The 25,713-nt window shown below is 34.0% G+C and overlaps 1 protein-coding gene across 3 annotated transcripts; it reads right to left on the bottom strand.

Moving 5' to 3' along the window:
- Positions 1-395: 395 nt before the first annotated feature.
- On the bottom strand, positions 396-24,326 carry LOC139987697 (proton channel OtopLc). 3 transcript variants are annotated; one of them, XM_072004253.1, is made up of 10 exons: positions 24,037-24,326; positions 22,385-23,690; positions 8,358-8,583; positions 7,947-8,061; positions 4,261-4,486; positions 3,483-3,640; positions 2,269-2,485; positions 1,972-2,134; positions 985-1,851; positions 396-644 (listed from the first exon to the last, which is right to left on the bottom strand). In XM_072004253.1, the coding sequence occupies exons 2-9, from the start codon at positions 23,466-23,468 to the stop codon at positions 1,017-1,019; spliced, it is 3,024 nt and encodes a 1,007-aa protein (XP_071860354.1). In that variant the 5' UTR covers positions 23,469-23,690; positions 24,037-24,326; the 3' UTR covers positions 396-644; positions 985-1,016. The 3 variants fall into 3 exon arrangements, with proteins under 3 accessions (XP_071860354.1, XP_071860365.1, XP_071860345.1); XM_072004264.1 differs by having other exon boundaries at positions 24,110-24,326; XM_072004244.1 differs by having other exon boundaries at positions 22,385-24,326.
- Positions 24,327-25,713: the final 1,387 nt, after the last annotated feature.

Below are 25,713 nucleotides of genomic sequence, written 5' to 3'. Positions count from 1 at the left end.
CGATCGATCAACTTATACGATATTTTCGATAAAACTCTTGCTCCTTTCGTATCATTCTAACGATCCAGGTGTGCGTCATTTTATCGTACTAGGTTCTTCTAATTTTGAGCATGTGCAAGTTAGGATGCCATGGCACTTTCCTGAAAGTCGACGGTTTCGTCTCATCAGGGGATGGAACTTCCTTGTCGGTATCGGCTGTCTCGCCCTCCTCGATTAATCTAAGTCCAGTAATACCCGTATCGTAACTGAACATTCGACGATGTCGTTTTACATCTTGGTTATCGGCGTTCCAATCTCTTGTACCCGGATCGCTGACCACGCGTCGATGCTTTCTGTGATGATGATGATGATGTCGACGATGAGGATGATGATGATGGTGATGACGCATTTGCCTGGACGATCGTGTAACGTGGGCCGAACTTTGAATATCCACGGCTGGTGACGCGATGCAGAACAAAGAGTTTGGATCGAAATAGAGCCGATTGTCGACGAAAGGAACGAAACTCACTGAATTCGTCATCCACGAATTAGGGCAGATTAATCTCTTTGGGCTTCTCTGGATCGTAGAGGACCATTCGTTGTCCTGCTGCAGGTTGATAGTTACCTTTCTGCGGCAATAAGAGCGACGCGATCTCCATTGCAATCTGTGGAAAAAATTATTTACCCCTTTTTATAAGGAAAAAGCTTGTAACGAATAGCCTTTGGTGAAAGAGGGATATAAAAGAAAATTAGACTTCAATAAATATGAAATCAAGCAATTTCTGTTACATTTATATAGATACTTTAAGTTATTGCGTAGCTTTATGATAAATATGCAAGATATTTCAAAATTAAGATCAATATCCAAATACAAACATCGGGTTTTCATCATAAAAAAATTTCTTATGTATAAAAATAAAAATATTGCAAGATCCACTATATCTAAAATTTTTATTTTTGAACGTATTTATTTGTAATTAGTTGAAATAATAATTAACAACACACCTAGAGGAACATGGATGTAGCGGTCTGTGTCGTCAGTTGAGCGGATGTTCTCCCCTTGGCATCCTATAGCATTTATTCCACGCTTCCAGTAGCAGTACGCAACTATGAAACCGATAAAAGATCAACAGGGGCAACCCAATCCTGGATATAACGCCCCAGGCGAGAACCCCGAAGAATCTCAGCTGCAGTTCTTGCGAGATCCAATTTTGTGTGATCACAGTATCAAAGGCCCACAAAACGGAATTACTGAACAGCAGGAAAGTGATCACTTGCCTGGCTGGTTTCGCTATTATTTGGAAACGAGCTATGCAAGATCTCTTCGATGCTTCGGCGATCAGCGTACTTTGAGCGAAACATTGGATCAGTTGTAGAATCGATGCTGTGAGCAGCATGATGTGTCTTCCTTGTGTTTCGTCACTTTCGTTCTCTAGAAGAGCCAAGGAACAGGCAGAAACAACGATCGTGAAAATGGAGTATAATTGAACTCCGAAAAGAGCCACGTTTGATAATAAATTATCTAAAATGGCTGGTGCCCTTGACACTATGGACATCTGACGAACTTGAACAAGTCCACTGGCTGTCATTAAGGTACTCAATATCAAAATGCTGGTCAGTGTGCCACAAGTTAACCAGGATAAAGTCGACGAAGGAAAATGTTCGTCTTCTCTTACGACCAGAAATATCAGTATAACTACTATGCCAGCTACCATACATAGTATTCCTAGGAATAAACCTTTGCTGGAGCCATCGCAACCGACTTTGGTATGACTCGTCAGATCTTTGCTACCGTGGAACTTCTGCTTGTGTGACAACCGATTTCGACCCACGTTCTGACCCATTACAAAAGTTACTGCTGCAGCAATTAAACTGAAATCAAATTGGAAAGAATATGAAATCCAGATCACTCAAGATGTAGATTTTGTTTAGATATAGATTTTAGGGTATTGTGATCTTAAATTATAAATGGTTCAGCGATGTAAAATATACCTAAATTGCACAATAAACGGATAAAGAAATGGCATGCTAGATGTCCATAATTGTCCGAGAGTGTTTGTATTCAAACATTCTTGTAATGCTATCACTTGAGAGATTTGTTCATTCGAGATAGGTTGATATGGTTGAAAAACTTGCTTTTCTATTGGAGAATGATCTAGAAAAGATTAAATAAAAAATCAAGAAAACATATTTTTATATCGTACGTTTTATAAATTGATATAATTTTTTACATGCACATTTATAATGTTTATTTTCACATTGAAATAATGTTCATTACTTAAAACATACTTATCAGATCTCGAGAATGCCTTGTCAAAGACTCCGGAAATCCTCGAAGATTCAACGGAGAAGCAGAATTGTGGAGACCTCGTTGAGCCAAATGGACAAAATATGTCCATTCTTGAGCAGAATCCCAAATCACTAGACGAACCCAGACAGCAATATTCGTGGCAGTTAGATGTATAAATCCAAACCTCGCTGCTAAACCGAATTTCTCCACAAGAACCTATAAAGAAAATATAGTCAATTCCATCAGCTTGTTAATCCTACTTTCACTAGTTGATTTTGCACCTTGATAGTAAAAATTCGAAGAATTAAAAACATTTGGATCAATTACGAACAGCTACGTATCTTGTTAATAATCGCTGAAAAATGATTATATCTTCAAATATCGTAAAAAAGAACGTTATTGGATTTTCAAGAAAAAAGTGAACTTATCAAAAATTTAGTAAAATCGCGTTCCTTTTTTATAACTGAACTTTCCACAGCTTATTTCTTAAATTAGAGAGTTATAATTTACTTGATTAATTATTATTGGAATATGTGCATTTGACACATTTGTTACGCTGCTTTTAAAAAAACCACCTATATAAAATTATCCTAATTAAAATATTACATATTCATAAATATTATACAAACGAATATCTTATGTCATTAAAGAAATATGATATAAACCAAAGGAACGATTGACTGCCACACGAATTTTATGTATTTTGTCGTGGAAGTTGCCATACATTGAAATATACAACATCATAAAATTTAATTTATGCAAAATATTATATTGTACTTACACACTTTCTCTAACAATGTTATCCAAATCATATATATAAGATGTGTATGCACATCGTTAAAAGTTGTTTAGTCTACGAAAATTCTAAAAAATTTAGTAACGTGAGTCACCGATGATCATCATGTTAGCAGGCATCGTATTAAAGAAATATGTAAATCACTGTGGAAAATTTATTTCTAGTGAAAATATTTATCTCAAGTTAATTCATCTAATTAAAAATGACTTATCAACAATAATTATCGTATATGTAGATTGGTATATCATTTACGTCTTGTACCTTCCAATCAAACAACAAAATGAAAGTAACACATATTAGAAGGATGAGCAACTAAAACGAAAAATTAGAAGTATCACCTCAATTAATCTTAAGATTTCGCTTTCGATAGCCTCGATCCAATTGATTCTACACAAACATCAATTAAGATCTGCTCACCTGCGAGTTTACGAAGAGAAAGTGCATCTGCAGAAACGTAAATAGCCCATGAAGCACCGGATGTACAAAGACAACGTCGCTCAAGCATTCCGCCCCTTGCATCATGAAATGCATCGCCATCTCTAAACCGTTGAAGACGAGAGTCGCCAAACCGAAAACTGTTTAAACGTGTTCATTTTTCAATGTTGTCTTCTCTTAATCTTTTTTTGTATAAAATCAACCTTGCCTTATAATATCGAATCACACTTCTGACATGAATTAACTCTTTTGCTATGGTTCCTTTAAAATCGAAAGCTTTCAGCGAATAAATACCTTTGCAGATGTTAGATTATTAATAGATAGTTTTCTGGATATGTAATCTATCGATAGACCGTTTTTATAAACATGGAAAAATAAAGTAAAATACGCATGAATGTTTTATTACTTTAAATAATTAATTGTGACGCAATACGTATAACTGGAAATAAAAATGATTTTAAGTTATAAGATGTATTTATACGCCTTTAGCATACGATTACTCGATATTTGAAAAACTCATCTGCGAAAAAGTTAAAAACTAAATACACAGAAGACTGACTTTTACTCTTTCATCGAAGTTCAATTTTACAACTCTGACTTCTCTACTTCAAATGACAACTGAATACCATCAGTTGCTGAATACAATATTCTATCTAATGCTTCAATATAATGTTTCGTACTAAATGTTGCATTAAAGTAGTAAATAGTTGATCGATAAGGCAAGATGTTAATGGGCGTTAAAGTGGCCAAAAACACTTACGCAGCGCTCCAACCCGAATGTAGAAACTCGTCGGTGCTGTTCTAGATCGCGAGATGTGAGCACGTTTCAATGATCCAAATCTAGTTAAAGACGCGCCACCGAGTTCCGCATCGTCCATACCGGTTGCACCGGTACGGAGACTCCCGCAGCTGTCTATCAATACCCAAATATAGATGCTGATGATCACTGCTATGCTTCCTACATACAAGTACATCAGGAATACACCCTGCAAGTTCAAGTGGTAAAATAAACAAAATTACATCGAAATCTTGGAAAATATACATTTTTACACAATGTACATTATACACGAATAAATGGAAAAGTTTGGGGAGAGAATGATATAAATTTATAAAAGATTTTTCGATATCTGAAGAATTCGCTTTTCTTAAATACTATAGGAATTGATTAATATGAAAGAACTCTGAAAGTAGATTCTATTAATGAGTTGAAAGTTAACAATCTGGAGTAATTATAAATGAGATAACAACAACACGAGTTATCATTTAATAAAAGACCATAGATAATTAATTGTATCTTAATTAAAACACAATTATATTGGCCCTACAATCTATTTATATCTTTCTTTTATAAATAAGCTTGAAAAATTACATGTTTAAAAATTCTATAATTTTATAGTATATTTTACACGTTAATTTCTAAAATATTTCAATTGTCACCGATTTCAATGCTCCACTCATGAATACCATTATGCTCATCCTCGTCGTTAATATTTCTTTGACTAAAAGACTTAATTATCGTTATGAACTGTGCTATAAAGAAAAGAACAAGAAGGCACGTCCAGGAATACGAAAGACAGGTAGGAAGATAGAATACGGTCCTCGATTCATCGTAATTCACAGACTGTAAGGCTAAAGAAATACGTGACATTATGAGTTCATTGTGCGCTGAAATACAGTTTGTGTCATAAGCAGCTTGGAAATCGTAACTCCAATGCTTCAAATGACGGTTACGGTAATAACACAGTGTTTGTCAAACTGATTCATAATTTAGTGAAGAGAGCATAATACAATTGGTGAAATTAATTACGAATGCCGTTTGAAATGGACAGAAATGACGAAAATGGTAACAGTAATTCATGTTTCTGTTCTCGATAGATTCATGATGCTTCCTTACGAATCACGATAGTGCATTTTATTTATTGATATAATTATATCCATGATCATATAATAGTCCTTGGGATACAATATATTTATGATTTTTGAATATACGTATATAAGTATATGCAGGATGTTCCAGTCTTTCCCGGCTATACGTTATCGGTACATTCTATAAGTCAAAATAAGAAAAAAATGTGATATAAATATATGCCAACGGAGGCATTGTTAATGAGTTGTAACAAAAAAATAATAAAAAAAAAAAATTTGAAATGCGTAACGAACGTACGTTACTACGGTACTAGATATGAATAGATCAAATTAGACATAACCCTTGTACGACTTCAACCTCAAAGAGTAATAAACGAGAACTTCAAAAAGCAATAAATTCAATTTGTTGCCGCAGCCAATCTTGTGTTGACGGGAATAGTGAACATTTTGAAATGGAGTTGTAATTGGAATTGTAGAAGTATTTTAATACGTTTATATGAAATTTTTTTCTTGCCTTAATCCATAGAATATACTAACAACGTATGGCCGAAAAAAACAGGGACATTCTGTAGTGATTAATTCTATGATTATTATTTTCCTATATTTATTACATCCTTACTTTAATTACTGCAAGAGAAATGAATTTAATATACAATAACTATAATTCTCTTAAATTCTGTCTCATTTGAATTGTTTTACAATATATCTATAGCTATGTCGAATTAAAACTAAAAATTAAATCTATCTTTAAATATATTTCACACGACGTAATTCATAATTATACGAATCACAAAATTATAGAAGAAAAATTTTAATATGAAGTATTTTAATATGAAGAATAAATCTCGTTATTTTGTACAAAAAGCAAATTACAAGTATAGGATATTGTTTATCAGTAGAAGTATGTATATAGTAACATTTTTCGTATGAAGATATTTACTTTCAAATAAATTTAAATGTAAAGGCAAGACAATTTTGTTACATATACATGTACCTATCTGATAGTACTAAATAATCAAGGGATCAAACGTTAGCCTAATACGAGAACGTGGGAAATTATTTGCAATTACGCTGAGGAAGTGGGACTAAGCCGCAATCCACTCAGAGGTCATAGAATCACATCGAATACAGGATATATTGCCATGGATCACCCTGAAGCTACAGACTCATGTTATAAGAACATGTAAATCGAAAGGTCATATCACAGATCATCTCGAGGTCGTAAGATCCGCCTCATATTTGTACACCATTATACAAGTCCATAGTCTTCAACTCTGCAGATTAATTTCAGCAGCATTATGAAAACAGGCTGAGTACATGGTACATCCATCATCATTCTGGCATTGTGAAACTATTTTTGGATAAAAGCATATATAACACAGATCATTTTAATGTCATAGAACCATTGAAGAAATTGTTCTTAGCAAAATTTGAAATTGAAAACATGCTACTTTGATAAACATTTAATACAAAATAAAATTTTGATACTCATCTTTCCATCTTCGATGGAATCAAAGGAGCATGTCATAAATCATCCTGATATCCTAGGACCATGGAACCTATCAAAATTTTAAATCGACACCCTGTTACTTTAATAGAGATTTAACGCGATATGAAATGTCACCATGTATTCTTCCATTTCCTCTATAAATATTAATTCACAGATGTGCAACTGCAAAACCATTCTGTTATTTAAACTTCTAACGATTCAAATGAAAAATCACATAGGTACGTGTTTCATAGCTGTAAAGATGCAGTAATTGACTTAACTATCGTAAAACATATAAACGTTTGCGTTTATAGCGTATTAAGAAAGAAACGTGATCTAGGATGAACAGTTCACCGGAATTATCCCATATTTAGCGTTATCGTACCGTTATCTAGCCTAGAAATTTCAAAAAATCTTACACGGAACGATCATAAAATCTACAAAGCACAGAAGAAAATTCACCAAGTTTTATGTCTAACAACGTTATGAGAACGAACGTATACGCGGAAGAGCTTAGGTAAAAACTAGAGACTCTACATTCTGGATGGTCGAACAGCAACACTAAAATGATAACCCAATGCTGCACATGTTTCCTGGTAGCTAAATGAAATACTACCGAACGTGGTATGTTTATTTCACATATTCACTTCGCAATTTGTCCCTTGCTATAATATTCGTATTTTATGGCTCGAATGCCTTCAGCATCTGTTACTCTTTGACGTTTAGGATAAGTGCTAAATTTTCTAATTTTTATGAACGTAAGTTATCTGCATTAATGGTGGTGCGTTTAGATAAATGTATAGTCTAGACTAATAAACAGATCTTATTTAATATTGCTCCGGTCACCGAATTTTTATGTTTCAATTCTGCTCACATTTCAACAAAAGATTTCACGAAAAGACTTTTAATGTTCGAAGAAAGATTTCGCATAAAATTGGAACAATATATACAAACAGAAATTCTCTCATATTTTCTTCAAACTTGAAATTTTGTAACACTAAGAAACACAATTAGATCGAGAGTGATCCAAAAAACGCAATAAGGTTCAAATCTAACGAATCCGTTTGAAGTTAAAACATCTCTCTGCATACCTGCAAACTGAGCAAAGGAACAGGAGTGTCCATGACCTCGGCCAAGCAAAGAGCAATCATCAGCACCACGACAAGCTGGCCGTAAACGTTCGAGAGAATGATCCATAGTTGAGAACTGTAACAATCACCATAAAAACCAAACCGTCGACCGCGAGATCTTCACCTCGTCATTTTTCACCATAAACATGAACTCCATTCATCGTAAGTTCATCATAGCCAATACTTATCTTTGCCTTCTGATAAATTACTGTTTTCACCTATCTCGTATAATGCGCGGAACGTATCGTAATTTATAAAATTATAGTGTTTACCCGATGAAATCGAAGACAACCATTACTTATTCCCTTTTTACATCGTTCGAAAATTAAATGTGTATAGATCCAATAAGCTGTATGAGAAGAGAGGTCTTACAAGGGTTCAGTATGATCCAGTAGATCGCTCGTAGATCGTGTCTTAGAAAGGATCCTGGAGACCAGAGACCTGGATGGAGCGGCCCTTGTTGCTTCTACAGTGGTTGTCTCGGCCTCGGTGTTCCTTTCACCCCTATTGGGGGCTCCTCCAGGTGCACCCTCCACGGTGCCACCCGTCGTGCTTCCTGTCTCGTTCAGGCTGTCCTTATCCTGTTGTTCATTGCTGGCTGTAATTATTAAAAAAGATCAATGAATGATCAAGGATCTTTAACGTATCGAGTGCGAGTGACTCCACAGTGATGTCATGTCATGGCTTGGGTGCTCCCGGAGACAGGTAACGTTACGTTGTCGCGTTAAGAAAAAATTTCACGCTGAGCGGTCACGTAACTTTGGCTCCGCGACGCGTTAAACGACGTGTTAAACAGTATAATTTAGTTTAATTTTTATATTATTATAAATTATAGTTTAAATAGTAATATATAATTTTTCAAGCATTCTTTTTAAATCGTTTAACAGGTGACTGTCAATAGTAATTCTGATGATAAGAAACTCTCCGTTATATTTTGATATGTTGTTATATATTTACATTCGTTCAATGTATTTCAATTATCTGCATACAACAAAATTATTTTTCTTTTTTTTCTGTAGATACACTAAAATAAGATTTTTTAAATAATTTCATAGTGTCTTCTGAAATATTCGATTTATTTTCAGAAGTTTCTTTACTATCGTATTGTTCATTTTCGTTCAGAGACTCAGGAACTAAGGATCGAAGAACACTAAAAAATATACTTATTTGCATACAAAGCACTAGATGCATAATTAGTAGAAGTTTGTACAATAATATATATACAAGACGTATATATGTATAAGACATATAAATAATGTATATATAAGACAATAACATATATCCAGGTGGGAAAGTGTAAATAAGAGAAACTGAAAGAAGAATGGCCACGAAACTTGAGGAGCATGAAAAATGCATCAGATTAGGCTACATACCATCAAATTACTACAGATTCGAAGAGTTGTTGATCTCAAATCTCTTTCAAGTCACATAAACAGACTGGAACATGGCCTTTTCACTTTCTTCATTATACAACTTTACTAATTAAGGAGACTGATGAAATTGTAGTCCAATAAACCATAATACAGTTGCTTGCATAAATTAAAATTTTATATAATACGAATACAGATTCTGATAATAAACTGAATGGCTGCTAAAATTTTAGGAACTCTCTTTCATAAAAACATACTTTACATAATTAGTATTAAGCTTGTCATTTTTAAAAGAATTCTCTACCTGGTGATTTTCTGTTGAGTAATCTTTTTCCGAAGTTTCCTATATCTTCTTTTTTTCGTTTTTGTTACAGAATTTAGATTTTCATAACCATTTAGTTTCGACTGTCAAGGTTAGCATTATATTGTTATTAACATTAAGCTTATTAAAGTTTTTTATTAAAGTTCATTATCGTTAAACCTTTAAGACATTAAAATTACAGATTATTCAAAACATGAAGATAACAGTATCAATTAATCAATATTAATATCAGTTAATGAATATTAAAATAATAAAACAAATAGTAAAACTTGTGTATTCAAAAGAGAAATCATTAAAATATTATTTGTTACTCTAAACTCAGATATTTAACTAAATATTCAACTACTTAGTTTCCTTGAAAATTCGTGATTTAATTCTGCTCTTCGCTTACTACCTTGCCCTGTTTTATTTATTATTTCAAAATCTATCCTGAAACTGAAATAAATTTACTTTTATAATCCTTAAAAAGGATTCTTGAGCTTGATTTACATAAAGAGCTACCTCTGTTTAAAATTTCACTAGCTTTAACAGTTGTATGTATAACACAGTAGCAAGGAATTATCATCATAATACACGTATTAAAGATAAAGTGGATTTTTGAAACTGTTGCCCAAATTCCATTTGGAGGCTCGTTAACTGAATCCACTCTCTGTGGCCTTTTGGGTCAGTAGAGTAATACGAGCAACTTTCGCTAGAGGAATTCGTACGTCCAACTGTTCCTTCGGTAATTTCGACTCGACTGATTTAAAAACGTTCTAAAGGCGACGAAACGGATCCGAGAGTTAGAAAGGTCGATCGTTTTAACGAACAAGGTAAATGAAAAATTACTAATGTATTGAAAGCTAGAAACAATTGTGACAGGCCAAAAGTGTAATGATATTCGTCACAACAGATAATATTAGAAATCAAATGACATTGATGATAAATCGAAATCCAAAGATATATCGAGGATTAGGAACATAATTATGACAAATCAATAGTATGTTATAATACTATACCTCATAATATTAGGTTGAAAAATTTGTAGCGTTTCTAACAATTAATATCAAATTTCATTATATATATATATATTTAGCTCAGATGGAAGAAGATTATTTTTATCTTAGAAGCTTACAAACACGACCAAGTTTTTTCTAAAAAGTGATCATAAATCTATGTAGATGAATATAAGTAAGCAATACATAGTAAACATTTACCACTAAATATTCCTAAAATCGCAGACGTCATAAAATTGTCCAATAGACGATATCAAAAGCTAAATCATCAAAAATATATTAGCCGTGAATTTTTCTCAAATATCGTCACCACTAAAATAATTTAATAGAATGTGTCATAATAGTTGGAATTAAAGATCAAAGCACTATATTTCACGACTGAAACGCAAGTGACCATGAAGCGTTGATAAATTAAAGGAATTCATTTCTTTGAAAGCCGCATCTTAAATTCGTTAATTGATGCAACTACAATGCAAATAATTGTTTTCCTTTACATTTCTTATTCTTACTCTGATATCGATGTACATATATAGACGTTCTCGAGATCTGTTAACTCACTGGCAATTAACTAGGCCCGCGCTACCGTATAATTGAGTCGTTTAAGGCAAAAGTGATGTAAGCTAGTTTTTCGCGTACTTTGTTTAACACCACATCTCGAAAGCGTAAACTTCATTCTAGTTTATGCAAAAGTGATGTAAGTATATCTTCATTGGTTTCCCGATGAATAGCAGATTAAGTGAGAATCGTCCACTCGATCCCTTACAGAATTTTTAATTTATACTTACGACTTTTTTGACTTATGCTCTAACACTGTTGTGTTAAACGCCTCAATTAATTTCAGGGAAAACTGACCGTCTTTCTCTATACAGATAAACCCGCTCGAGTACAAGAGAACGTCGCTTCATTACGATCATAGAAATACATAGTTGAAATACTAATCTCATCTCCATTCATACTAAGCTAACGTCAAACGATATTCAAACGATATTCCAGATAGATCATCTGGATTCTTATTGTTCCCCGACAGGAATTGAAATCGGTAAAGCGTAGAACGATCGTCGGTGGTTGTGAGAATTGTTCATAATGATCTGTAATAAATGGACAGTCATGAATACCGACTCGTTTCAGAATGTTCGATAAGCATATTCGCCAAAGAATATTCCGTTACTTCGTGATATAAATTATTATTACTTTTTCAAGCTGTAGGCGGTCTTCGTACAAAATCAATAGTGCTATTGGTAGACTTCTACAGAGATGAATTCCTGGTTATGCAACGTCAGAACCTAAAGGTGAAGGGTCAACATTCGACAATTATTTTACGAAGATCATCAACAGTAACTCTGTATTCACATATCCATAGTACCGTTAATATTATTTTGCGGTACCGTATACACTGATCATGGGAATAAATAAAAATAGAGTATATGTTTAAATGATTGAGAAATATAACCTTGTCAATATAGCCTGTAATATAATCACTTGAAACAGATTCAGATCTGCGACTGGATAGTCTTGATCCCATTAATCTATCGGTATACTGATCTTTTCGCAGTAAACATTCCTAAGTATACTTATTTTCTCTAAATCAAGATTACTATTTATTCTTATTAGTAATACATAAAAAATATTAAATGTTTGAGTTATTAAGGATCGAATTAAGAATGTACACAAAACCACAATGTCTTAGATCGCCTAATAAATTACTATATTTGTTAATGCGTTAAAAAATTACCAGAGAGAATAAATAACAAAAGGTTGCAATCTCTTAAAGATAACTGAAATAACAATTGGTAGAAAGTGCAGTATCCTACTATAATATTCTATAGAGGATCAAAGAAGATGAGGCGCAGTGAGAGCTTGATAGCAGTGACACGATGATGAATAGGTCAAGAAGAACAATACGAATTGGAAAGAAACGCGCAAGGTCATTCGAAATTTAAAATTAAAGATAAAAATTGTACTATATTATGAACTATAATTTTTATTCAAATGAAAAAAATGTGACATTTGTGATCGTAAATTGTTGATGCTATTAAATTATGAAAAAACTTGTTCTCCTTAATTTATGGATAAATAATAATTCATTATAGGTAATTGATACCTTTAAATTATGGAAAAATAACACTTGGTGTGCTCGATTTATTGCTACATAATATATACAGTAATGTATAACCGAGGAAACTTATAAAATATGTTAAGATATTCGAAAAAGCATATTGTTGAATTAGCGCGATTGTAAATCGTAAAATATATACATAGAATCAATCATCAAAATACGCGGATATAACCAACGATAAATTAGATTCGATGGAAATACTAAGAAAAGTTGGTATGAAATCATTGGCCTGTTTAATCAAATAGGTAACAGAACTCGGTGAAAATTATTTATCATAAAATACGTCCATGTGTTTTCACACAACCTGTTATATATAACTTGCAATTAAAAAATTCTAAGATATAGATATAGATAGTCATAGATCTTAAACGTTATGGCACAATAAATTTATGGGAAGTAAATCCCACAGAAAGTTGAATGAAATTAAATTTTTAAAAAGAATATTTACGTCAAAATGGTGAGGTATAAAAAATATAAACAGAAACTGTTTCTTTAAAGAAAAAAAAAATGAAGAAAAGTTAGCATTATAGAAAAAATAATGTTTATGATAAAATATATCAGACTTTAATATTCTGTAGGAATTAAGTTAACTGTTGTGCGAAAATAAGCAGATATGAGTATCTTTTTCAAACTGAGTATAAAATAAATAATCAATACCTAAAAATGTATATTAAAATACTAAGAATTATTAGTAGAATAATTATAGTAAATAAAGTAAGAATTTATAGTTAAATATAGAATATATTATATAATGTGTTTTATCGTTTTTGATCCGTTTATATGGCTTTGAAGCAATCGTCGGTATTATGAAGTGAAATGTGAAATTTTGTGACCCAGCTGGGTAGAAAAATTAGGTCGATACCGCGTAAATTTGAGACCTTACGGTTTATCTTGAAACACGGTCTGTCATTACGCTGTCGGAGAGTTGCAAAAAAGTTAGAAACTCGTCTGTCAGCTGGCAGAAGGATTCGAGAAATTCATTTTCTTTCTGACACCATGCTTGCAAAAAAATAGATTCTTCGAAGTTTTATTTCTATGTCATAAATCATGAAATCAACTGGCGCCTATTATTAGCATTTTTGACAGCTTTTACAGAAAATGACTAACGATTCATTCAAATTATTTTCATTTTAATACGATTGATATTATAAACAAGTTTTAAATAAAACAATAAATAATTCAATAAGTATACTGTTAAAAACACATAAACTACATATACTAAAATACATATACGCTTAAACCTCAATCAACAATTCATTCGCTATTACTAATATGAATGTTTCAGAAAAACTAAAACAACAAAAATGAAGAAAGATAGTTAAGCATAAACTGACAATGACAACATCAACATATGGCATACTACGTCATCAACTAATAACAATAAACTATCAATTCGACATTTATTATTATTATTCACCATATGCACGAGTCCAAGAGAAATCTTTATAAAAAACAAAGAACCCGTTACTTACACCAACTGTTCGCAACGTTAATTAACATACAAAAATTTACCTCGCGGGGCTTTCTTAAAAGAAAACAATCGTCATCACAGGCACGCTTGAATCATCGTCCATGATAAACGTTGACGTACGTTCCTATAGCAGAAGACAGGCAGCGTGCACCACGATATGCAACTGAACAAGAGAGATGTGCTCCAGACACTACCACCAAACGAAGTGGCTTGTAACCCAGAAACATGCCAGGAACATATCGACTGGTCTGGGACACGACACGGTGGTGGTAACCAAGATGATGATGAGAACTATGATGATAATGAAGATGACCGCCAGGATGATGATGCCGTTTCTCGTAGCCTCGTTTTCAATACCTCGACAAGACTATACGATCAACGTGTGCCGCTTAGCTTCTGTTACTTTGATATTTTCGCAATGATGGTGGCGGATACCGTAGGATATTTGAAATTTCCCGTGGAATTGGACAACGACCTGACCTAGATGCATCTTCACAAAATTGAATTCTCAATCGGATCATATTATTTCTTTGTTTCGACGAATAAGACAATATTATTATTCGTTATTCCCTTATTTCTCTATTTATTTATTTATTATTCTTTTTCGTAGTGTTTCTTACATAATTAATAATTCTGATATTATTATACGAGATGTCAAGAAGAGTTGGAAACTTCAAGAATAAAAATCTTTAGTCAGATGGATTTTTCTGCGATTAATTTAGCATTCATAAAGAAAGGTTCAGTTCTTATGCTATTAATTTATCTATCCTTGTTTTGATAAAAAGAAGGATGATCTTTCTGACTGAGTATTTTAGAACGATACTATGGCACATATGCTATAAAGAAATGTTTTATGATGTTTATTAACGAGATAATAACAAAGATTATAAAGATCTGTTTGATTCAAAGATTGTAAGGTCTGAAAAGATGTTCGATATAATTAACTTGCGATATCATTCTGTATAAAGACTACGGATGTTTATGTATTTATTTAAAAATTAACGGAATGTATATAATGTGCACAAATATATAAAACCAAAAAAATAACATATTCATTATACCACCTAGGTTTTATTTCTTAATTAATTATACATTTGTAAAAGTATGAATTTGCATAATCATCCGCAATCAATTTTTCGCATTAATCCATAACTTTCTAGAAATATCACTTCTAATACACAAAATTCTCCTCTTCTGACATCCTTTTCTAACGATTGATTTATCCACCGCTACAATAATTTCCATTCACTTCCGTGTTTATAAAAGAATTCCCTCTTAATATTCCACGCATCGAATATTCCACTCAATTAAAAGATCACATATCGCGAGTCCTCTGTAATTTACAGAAATACCGTCCAGCACGTATGATGGCCAACCAAGCGGATCGAAACTCGTTTGATATCATGACGATCAAGATGCGCCTTAAAGGAAGGAGCGATCAAAAGATCGTGTTGCAGGACATTCGGCGGTTTTAACACGCCAACGCGCACGTGTGAACCGAAGGCGACTTCTAGAGATTAATACGATCACGAGCATGCGATCCTGTTAGAATCCGATTAATCGTTCGCCTCTTACGGCGTGGCTCACGTGAAATCTTGACTCATTATACCATAATGCACAGTTCATGACACAAGAACGCTAAGAGTCGAAAGTATTCGCCGCAGCCACCTGTTGTGTGAATTATCGGTTCCATTCGTGACTCGAGGTCATCCACCTCTATGTACATACATGTCTCAATTCCTTAACTTGGCTAATGCATACTTAACAGATCTCATTAGAGTGATGAGTATGATAGATGTAGGAAATTGATAGGATGGAATTTTATATACACATAAGTAACTTTAATAATAGAGCAATTCGTAAAAATCGAACAATCGATCGCAAATAAAAGATTCATTTATTCAGTTTCAAGCATTGTTGCGTTAAGGCGTGGAAGAACGGATCTTTAATAGTCTTTAATAGTCTTTAGAAAGTGTGAAATGATGTTTGGATTTTGCAAAAATTAAATGATAATATTTACAGCGGTAGTAAGATGTAGCTGATCTTCAATGTATTTGTAGTTATTCTTTGACCTTGATCAGGCTCTTATTGAATCAATTATTATTCTATTTAGAGAAAGCTGAATGAACAGGTTCATACAACCGAAAAATGAGCGTTTTGACAAAAGTATAAATTCAAATGGAAAAGTCTATAATTTAATTCATTAAAAGAGTATTTAAAAGAGTATTGAAAAGTGAAAAAAAAACACGTGAAAACACGTGTTCATGCAATGAAAGTTTTAGTCTGTTCACTGTTATATTATATATTATAGACTAAGAATGTAAAGTCGTCATTAAAGTAAAAAAGGTTATTTACGGCGATGAAGATGAACTTAACAAAACGTCTAGGTTGACTTTCCATCAATTTAAAACGCACTTTTACTTCATGACAATGAGTCACTCATCGCAAATACCTTCGTGAAAAATAAAGAACCTGTTTTCTGTACCTTTCACTTGGTCACTTGAAAGTTCAAACCGAACTACCGATAGTATCTAAAATTTCTCTTTTCTCGATTCATCTTGCATAAAAAGTGACTTTGTGAATCGACTTTGAATAGAAATAAACTTATATGTTTATGGAAGTAAACAAAAAGAATTTGCATTTTATAAATCCAAAATTTTAATGCCAGATAAATTATTATTATGCCTGTCAATTGTAAATGCCATATTGCCAAATATTAAACAATAATTTTCAATATAAATCTCTGACATCGATCTATCGTGAAGAATCAGAATAAAATCTCAAGAATCTGAATTTCTCCTTTGGTATATGACATATATCTTCGAAGGTGCCAGGAAACTATGAAAGAGAATTTTCCACAGTGTACACCAGCCTCATAAAATATCGTTCCAACCTCCTCAGCTGATTGTATCTTCGCGGATTACGTGTTCCCTGAAAGGATGCCGATGATAATGCTCCTACTTTTCCTCTTTTTATACTTCAGCCATGCGAGACTAATCGTCTCGTTTTACGGCGCATAGAACTGAACGGCTCCGTGATCACCAAAAAAACGACAACTACTACCCAATTTGATATTCCTCTAATTAAGATGCATTGCTTGTCAAAAGAGGAACAAAAATGGAAAAGAAACGAAAAAAGAAGTGGGAAGATGCAAAAGTACGTGAATAGTTGTTAACAGTACAAGTAACACTAGGAAGATCATTCCATTTATTTCGACTCATCATCGAATCGACAAAAGTTGTTATATTTCACAAAATTTTTACATTTAAAAGAAATACGTTTTTTTTTTTTGTTTTATATAAAATAATAACATACTGTCTTTAACAAATTTTCGAAATATAAGACGGTTCTCTTCTACTCTTAAGAGAAACATAAAAAGAATTCTGGTAAATAAACGTAAAAATTTCACTTTGAAAAATATGAATGTTCCTTTCTGTTTTATATAGCAATTGATTTTTAGATATGAGAGAAGCAATACTTAAAAAGAATATTAAAAAAAGAAATTCTGATACTTTTAACGTTAAAATTCGATACCAAACCGTGATAAATAATCGTGAAGATATAATAGCCTTGATAAAGAGGGAAAGAACAAGTTTCGACGTATGACACGTGAAATCATGTTCGAAATTCATTTTCAGAGCTCAACCGGTTTCTTTGGAAAACGATCGTACGCCACGTCGTCGTGTATCCGCAGGATAAAAATTCATGAAAGTTTGAATGGACGAAGCAACGACACACACGTTAAATCGATTTGGTCGCTCTTCACGATGCAACGAATCTGCTTTCACACGACTTACATCGATCGTCTGTATAAAGGACAATTTGTCGTTGGTCAGGAAACAAGCGTTTCAATGCGATTTCCAAGCGAAAAATTGCGCTACTCCATGGAAAAGGACATTTTCCACGGATACCTTTCACCTCGTTTTACTCTTTGCTTTCACGATATACGCGTCCTTTGTGCGTGCTTTTGCAACGCATTCCCTTGATCGTAAACTTTGCTTGAACGAACGTATTCCTGCTGAATATTGTGGTAACTTTATATTTCAAAATTGTTGGATTGGATATTAAATTTGAAAAATTGCTGAATGTAAATTGAAAAGCGAAAAACGTGACTTTTCTCGAATTATTGATACAATGTATTAAGATTCTCTTATACTCGAATGAACGACACCAACTAATCTTATTGGGATTATTGGAGTTATTCAAATATCAAAATACTGCAGTTATAAGAATTGTAATTTATTGAATTAAAGTTTGAAGTATCTATAACATTATATTGGTCTGAAGGCATTCAATTACATTTACTAATGAATAAGATCTATGGCAGCTGAAAGGATTTGAAATGGGCACAAGACAAAAATTATGCGACATATAAGATATATGTATTTATGAGGACATTAGAGAAAGTTCGGAGGGAATTTTGGACGGCATTCACAGCGCGTGGAGTGTCAAATGTCAACCGTTTAATTACGTCCTAAACGACAATTAACGGCTAGAAAACACATATGCTACTTGTATAACACTTGATGCACAGAATTAATTTTTCTACTTCCTTAACAACTTGTTCATGAAACTTTATCTGTAAACTTCATCGCAAAGGCTATGTGACATTTAACGCAAACGAAAACGGTATGCGGTATTAGATTAAAAGGCACGTTAACGACGTTAACAGAAAAATCTTGAACATTCTTAAACGGTAAATAATGATGCCTACCATATTTATTAGCTTAGACTCGACAAATTTAATAGACGTAATACCTAAAATAAAATTTTCTTCTCGTTCTGTTGAAAAGTTTAGAGTACGAGAAAATTTAAAAAAGCTTAGAAATGTTAAACGAAGGTTGAAATAAAAATGAATTCATTAAAACGGGATATAATCTCGTACTTCTAAACAATATCTTCTATTGAAATGGAGCTATCAACAGTTTATTTCCAGAAAAAACAAAAGAATTTAATTAAATAATGAGCAAGTTGCAATGCATGAACATGAGCTGATTTATATTCGGAATTTTCTTTTATTATCTCGTAACCAACATGCAACGAAAAATTATGCACTGAATAATTCATTAATATCCACACTAATATAATTTCATATATTTCGACGTTAAATTTGACTTCAGTAATGCTAAAAATCACAACATCTAAGAAATATTTTTATCAAATAAATTAATCGTACAATAATAATATTCTCGTGAGAAACTAAGTATCAAGTACAAAAAATTTCAGAGAACAACAACATAAATAATGCCGAACTTACTCAACTAAAAAATTTATTTTCAGAAAAAGAATTACAACCGTTCAACAATACCCGCATGAAACATCAAGCAAAACGGTACAAGAATTAAAATTCTCATACTTCGACTAACAGGAAAACGAAATATCACTAACAACACAATACAGACGGCTGGAGTGAAGGATTTATCACTATTCTTTCCCATAAACGTCTCTAAAAAATGTCTTTCATCCGTAAGAAAATATTTCTGCAAAGTCTACAGACTCTCGTGTGCAAATGCAATTACACTGTTCTGGCACTCGAAAGCAATAGGGGACTATGATGCGCGAGCAAAAGTGGATAACTGTACTGAGGAAGCCGGTTACAGTAGATGGCAAAATAAAGATACAAATCCCTCGAGATGCGTCGTCTAACAACGGTAACGTGGTAATGTGTAACAGCGACAAAGCTGTCAGAAGGCCAATAATCACGGCGCCACATGTTGGATAAATCGATGTAAGTTTCGTGATTAATGATCTCGCTGATACATACCACTGTGGAAACGAAGTGGAACGAGAAAGTAAAGGGTCATCGAAGACAAAATGCTTCTTTGGATCACGCGTCAATGTTTCGTACAAAGGACACGTTGCTCTCCACTTTCTTTTCCATGAAACGAAACGCGGGAAGATCGTTCAACTTTGCGCCATTAACGACCGGCAACATTTGTTCGTCATGCGAGATTATTCACGAGCCACAATTCATAAATCCTTGAATTTAGATTTTGTAAATTGCAAATTTCTATTAATTCTTCCTTTTTAGAATTTTAGAAAGATTATTATATTTAATTATTTCTTTATTATTTATTAAATATTTTCCTGATATTTTTCTCACTGAGGAGACCTTATTATTTCGACTTTGAGCGAATTATAATTCATGTTACATATTATATTACTGTAATCAGTATTAATTAGAAAAAAAGATTAATCTCTCATTGAGCGTTAACTTTGAATGAATCGAGAAACGCTCGAGATTTTCTAAAATCATTCGTTCTACGCGTATCACTGTTATTCTCCCTCGAATATAAATAAAAGAAAGTCAATACGACATCGCATGGCTGGAGAAGTTGGGAGAAAATATTACCTGATAATTTAATATATTTATGTTAAAAGGTACTAAATCAACTTATTTTCTCATTACAACGATGTCTGTTGTCTTATCTCGGAAAACTATCATCTGTGGATCTCAATAAAGAAAGTTGGTACTGGAAGAAAACAACCGAAATCCATTTCGATAGTTCTCTTTCATTATAACATTTTTTTTTAATCAATCCTTTCATCCTTTCAATGTAGCTGTCATTTACATTTACGCTACCCATCCTATAATTCAATTTCATCATTAATTTCTACGTATAAAAAATTCACTAAACGCCATGATCAAAGATCCATGATACTTATCGTACGCGTCTACACCATAAAGGGGAGGAAAATAAGGCAGATAAGGCGCAAAAACAGCGAAAGTTGAAACCGTCTATTCATTACCGCAGACAGCGATAAAAAGTACTGGAACTATGGGATCCATGAGAGCCATTCGACGTATTCTCAAATAGAATCCTCGTCATGGTGAAAACTCGATTACTGTGTTTCACGGGGGAAGATTGAAACACGACATACGTGCGACTTTAATCCTTAACCAGCGGTATGAAAATACCGCATAACAGGCAGGATGGGGTTAATAGGCTCTGTGGCAGGCTAATTTGAAGAGTTTTTGCAGCCACTGAAAAGTTAAAGACCGGTATGTGCCGTGAGTCATCACCGACATGCCATAATGCAGGTGTATTGTACACGTTAATTATCCATCAGTTAACAACGTTATAATATGTTTCATGGTACAAACGGTACTCTTTAGCAGCGAAGATAGTTGATTGACTAAAATGGAAACTCTTCTGTAGATCATAGTTCATCCACGCAACAGCAATTTTATTATATTTGGTAGATTCAAAGCCACAGAGTTGTAAAGCCAAGATTTTGCGAATTTCAATTTAATCGTCTATTTCGATTTTTAGAAGTGTCATCTTTATAGCTTCATAATCGATTTAATTATAATTTTATTTTCTGAAGGAAAACAGCAGTAAAGAAAGATATTGATCGAAATAAACACAAATTATATCAATTCATATACGATAAATTCTTTATACTGATCCACGTACAAAATAATATTTTATTAGATTTATTTTGATCAGTTTCAACACCCAGATTCATAACACTGTTGCTGCAGAATAAATAAAAAATTTCCAAAAATGAAATTCATCTATCGCAGAAAACAACTGCAGCACTTTAAAAAGGAAAGTAGGTTATTCCATTCGATCTGTAGAAAATTAATCAATTGGGGAATTAAATGCTATTCACACTTCCAGCCTAGATTTCATCGAACACCTTGCCAGCTAGTTCCAATAACCGTTAACCATCGATCGAATTAGATATTGGTATCGAAAACAGTCCGACAAACAGAATATTGGTTAATGAATGCATCGCTAATAAAGAAAACGTCGCACGTATCGAGTGGACGAGACGCGTATACGCACGATTCACGTCGGATCTACCGCTAGCTATTTCTTTTAGTCGCCGACCCGATACCGTACAGTGTACGACGACTAACGAACAGCTTGCATACAAATTCATCGCGTCTTGACAAACGAAACTATGTCGCGTGCAAAGTGTTATACCGTTGTACTCGAGCAACCATCGTGTCGAATGATCTCACCGCAGTTGCATCTTTCACTCAACCGGATCACCGGAGATCGAAGAGATCACCAACTGAGAAGAGATTACCATCGATTTCCCTCTACTAGACCGAAAGTATCGTCGAACAAACGGCTGTATTAGCAGAACAGAACATGAAGTATCGATCTCTCACCCTTTTTATCCATTGCCGAAGATGTGGAAACTGTTGAAGCTTCTTCAGGCACATCCACTGCTCGTTCCTCTTTGCCAGAAACGATTCCACCGATATTTCCCTTAAAATCCTCCTCCTTCGATATCAACGCCTCGTCGTTCTTACTATAATCAATAGTAGTTTGATCGTCAACTTTCTTCCATTCCGATAGATCCTTGTTGTCCGCCTCTGTAGCAAATTCCTCGAGACCAGCTATGTTCCTAATATCAGGCACCAGGGTCTCCTCGTCGTCCTCTCTTATCCGCCATTTAGCTCTTTGATGATGTTCAGTGGTCCCGTTGTTCTCGCGAGCCGCGATTTCACTCACGGAATCCACCACCTCCTCGATCAGCTCCTCCTCCTGAAGCATGTACTCTCTTCTCTCATTCGGATTCTGGTAAACACGGTAAGGTCCTACCAAACCGACGATTCCTCTGGGCACCGCCACGGTCCTCTTCCAATCCGCATGCAGCTGATCAAACTCTCCCAAGTGGTTCGTGTACATTTCACCGAGACTGAAGAGACGTCGCGGTTCCGGTAGCTGTCGAGATGCGACCTGTAACCACCGGCGAAGTTCCTCTTGCCGTGAACAAACCTCCAGCTGTGCTTGCCTTTCCTCCGACGATTGTTCTTTGATCGGCTGCAGTTTCCTTTCGAAACAACACGTTTCGTTTAACTGAACTTTTTTTGGTTTTTTCACCACGCTATACAGAGGATCCTCATCTTCTTCGAGTATCGTCGAGTCTTGAAACGTTAATTTACTGTCTGTCGGTAGCCAAACGTATGGAAGTCCCCTTTGCTCCACTCGAGATACTTCGCAACCGCTTTTTCTTGGTTTTTCACTTTTCACGGCGCTTATCACGACCACTTTGTTTTTTACGTTAGGTGGTAAGTTGTTGGCAGAATCGTTGCTGTCGAGAACACTGTATATAGGCTCGCGAGTAGCAGTCTGAATCCACTTCGGTCTGTTCTTTGCTTTAGTCGAGCACCTAAACTGCTGCGGATCAGCTGTTGGTGTCTTTCGTTCTGCGTTTGCAACGGGAATGTCAGTTAGTTCGGCCACCATGGTCAGGTGTTTCGATTACGATCTAGGTGATCAGGCTCGCCGGATGTCACGCTTAAATCGTGACAAACATATTCGAAGGCTATTCACCGGTCTTCCAGATCAAAATGTCTTTGGGTGCGACCTGAACGTGTCAGCATTTACAGGACACCCACGATTAACGTGAATTTAGCACAAACTTATTGACGTACAAAGTGCTTCTGACTTAAAGCTTGAATGATTGATCTACGAGTAATTGCAATTTTTGGATCAATACACAGTAACTCATAATAATATTCGAACACTTACAGAAATCTTTTATGTATAAATTCTATATATTATTCTAATGAAATACTTTACCGATATTGGTAAAATTTAGAACCAATAACTTATTGTTTAAATCCTTTCCTGACCTCTAAGAAATACATATATACTTACACTAAATGTCTTGTAATTCCTACGTACAATTTCAGATCTGTTATCCAATATAGTTATAATAATCGAATCTCATTACAATGTTAGTGAAATTTCAAAATGTTTCGTATAAAACGTATAACATATTCATAAAAGGTTTTTATAAGTGTTCGAATACCTTCGTGGACTACTGTAAATATAATCTTTCAAAATTTTGATAACTTTGATCGCTGCACTAAAATTTAAATCACCAATTAAAGAGATCCGTAATTGTAAAACATATGTTTCTTCGATGAAGCGAATTCCAGGTTCTTCTTTAGCAATTTCTTGCCAACTGCGTAAACGATTCTATCGATGAAATCCTGGCGCTGGAGACACTAACAGACACTTTTATATTTTTGTCGCATTTCTAAGCATTTTTGAAAGCTCCGTCTTCGACGAGTGCACCCGATCAAACACAAAAGGTAAATGTCGTTTCTTGGCTTTAGTTTTACCAGAAACAATGTCTCGTGGTCGTGGAGGTGGCTGGAGGTCGATCGTATGGATCTGGCTCTTGTTCGTGACCAGAATGACGAAAAAGGTTTCACATCCTTCATGGGAGCGATAGCTTTTACCTTTTCCATCATCTGGGTTAGGTGATTTTCCAGAAAACGTGTTTCGTTGACGTAACATCTCATTAATCAAGCTCGTCGTGGTTACGGGCCATTATCTGGATAAAATCGCTGCTTATATCCGCGAGAATAATCGTTACTTTAATAAAATGTTCAGCAACGATGACGTTCAAGATAACTATTTTATTCGTTCGTTAGATGTAATAAAAGAGAAGAATAATGGAAATTTGAGATGATATGATGATACGAAGAGTGATTCTCAATTTTAATGTAGATCAGAGATTCGCAAATTTGTTATAAATACATATCACCAAATCATCAGAACTGATTTGAGATAAAATCTATATCTTTACTGAATAGATAGTAAGTAAAAAGTTATAAAAATTAATTTGCTGAAAATTTCTATCTATAACACGTCTGTTATATTTTGCTTCGTAGCAGACAATAAAATTATAACTTAATTAATCATAAAACTAAAGGAATGATACTTTTAAGAGTTGAAATACGTGATCAAATTCTCAAAGTTACGAATTACAACATTACAATTTTCAACTGCCATATCTTTCCAAATTATTCAATCTTATTTCCAGAACACCCTGTATATTCCTACAAATCTATCACCTCATCATTTGTTTTTTCTTTCTATGTATTCTACTTTTACGCACTAACAGCCACATAGGCATTTCATTCAACGCGATTCTCACAAGTAAATATCAAATAATATATTACCATCCTAATTACAATCAAACCTAACAATTAGCTAGTATGATTATGTTTCCAGTATTAAAATCTCTGCAATTACGGTGACATATACAATGTGTCGTTTTTCTATGAAGAAGCAACTGTTATCATCGGAAAATTGCAGATAGAAGAAAGACCGTTAACCCTCGGTACCGATTATGGTAAAGTGGAAACACGGATTTTTCGCATGAGAACCATAAGTTTAGAAGAGACGTGACTGAAACTTCGAGACCCTTTATCCACGGGTAAAACTAACTTAGAGAGAGAGAGAGACGAGCCTCTAACAGGTGTTAGAGGTCGGAGCATTCTGCCCGATAATCACTAGCTAGCTATACCGATGTTCCAACGGCAAATTCTTCCGCGTTTTGCTTTAGGCGAGCATGCTCGTTCGTAAATAGCTGGACAGTAGATAATATACCGCTAGAAAAATTGATAAACGTCGGCCATTGTAGAAACTCGCGTATCATCGTGACAAGATGCTACACAGGGTGACCGATAAATTA

This window comes from Bombus fervidus, chromosome 1 (genome assembly GCF_041682495.2).
Source record: "Bombus fervidus isolate BK054 chromosome 1, iyBomFerv1, whole genome shotgun sequence".
Lineage (NCBI taxonomy): Eukaryota > Metazoa > Arthropoda > Insecta > Hymenoptera > Apidae > Bombus > Bombus fervidus.
This window is presented reverse-complemented; position numbering and strand designations above follow the sequence as displayed.

What these genes read in the sequence shown, in the direction of transcription:
- LOC139987697 (XM_072004244.1), bottom strand. Translation starts at nt 23,468, where the DNA reads ATGGTGGCCGAACTAACTGACATTCCCGTTGCAAACGCAGAACGAAAG. An exon ending in GCATTCTCGAGATCTGATAA is followed by an intron (nt 2,135 to 2,268) that starts GTATGTTTTAAG and finishes AATCTTTTCTAG; the next exon opens with ATCATTCTCCAATAGAAAAG. An exon ending in CCGTTTATTGTGCAATTTAG is followed by an intron (nt 1,852 to 1,971) that starts GTATATTTTACA and finishes ATTTGATTTCAG; the next exon opens with TTTAATTGCTGCAGCAGTAA.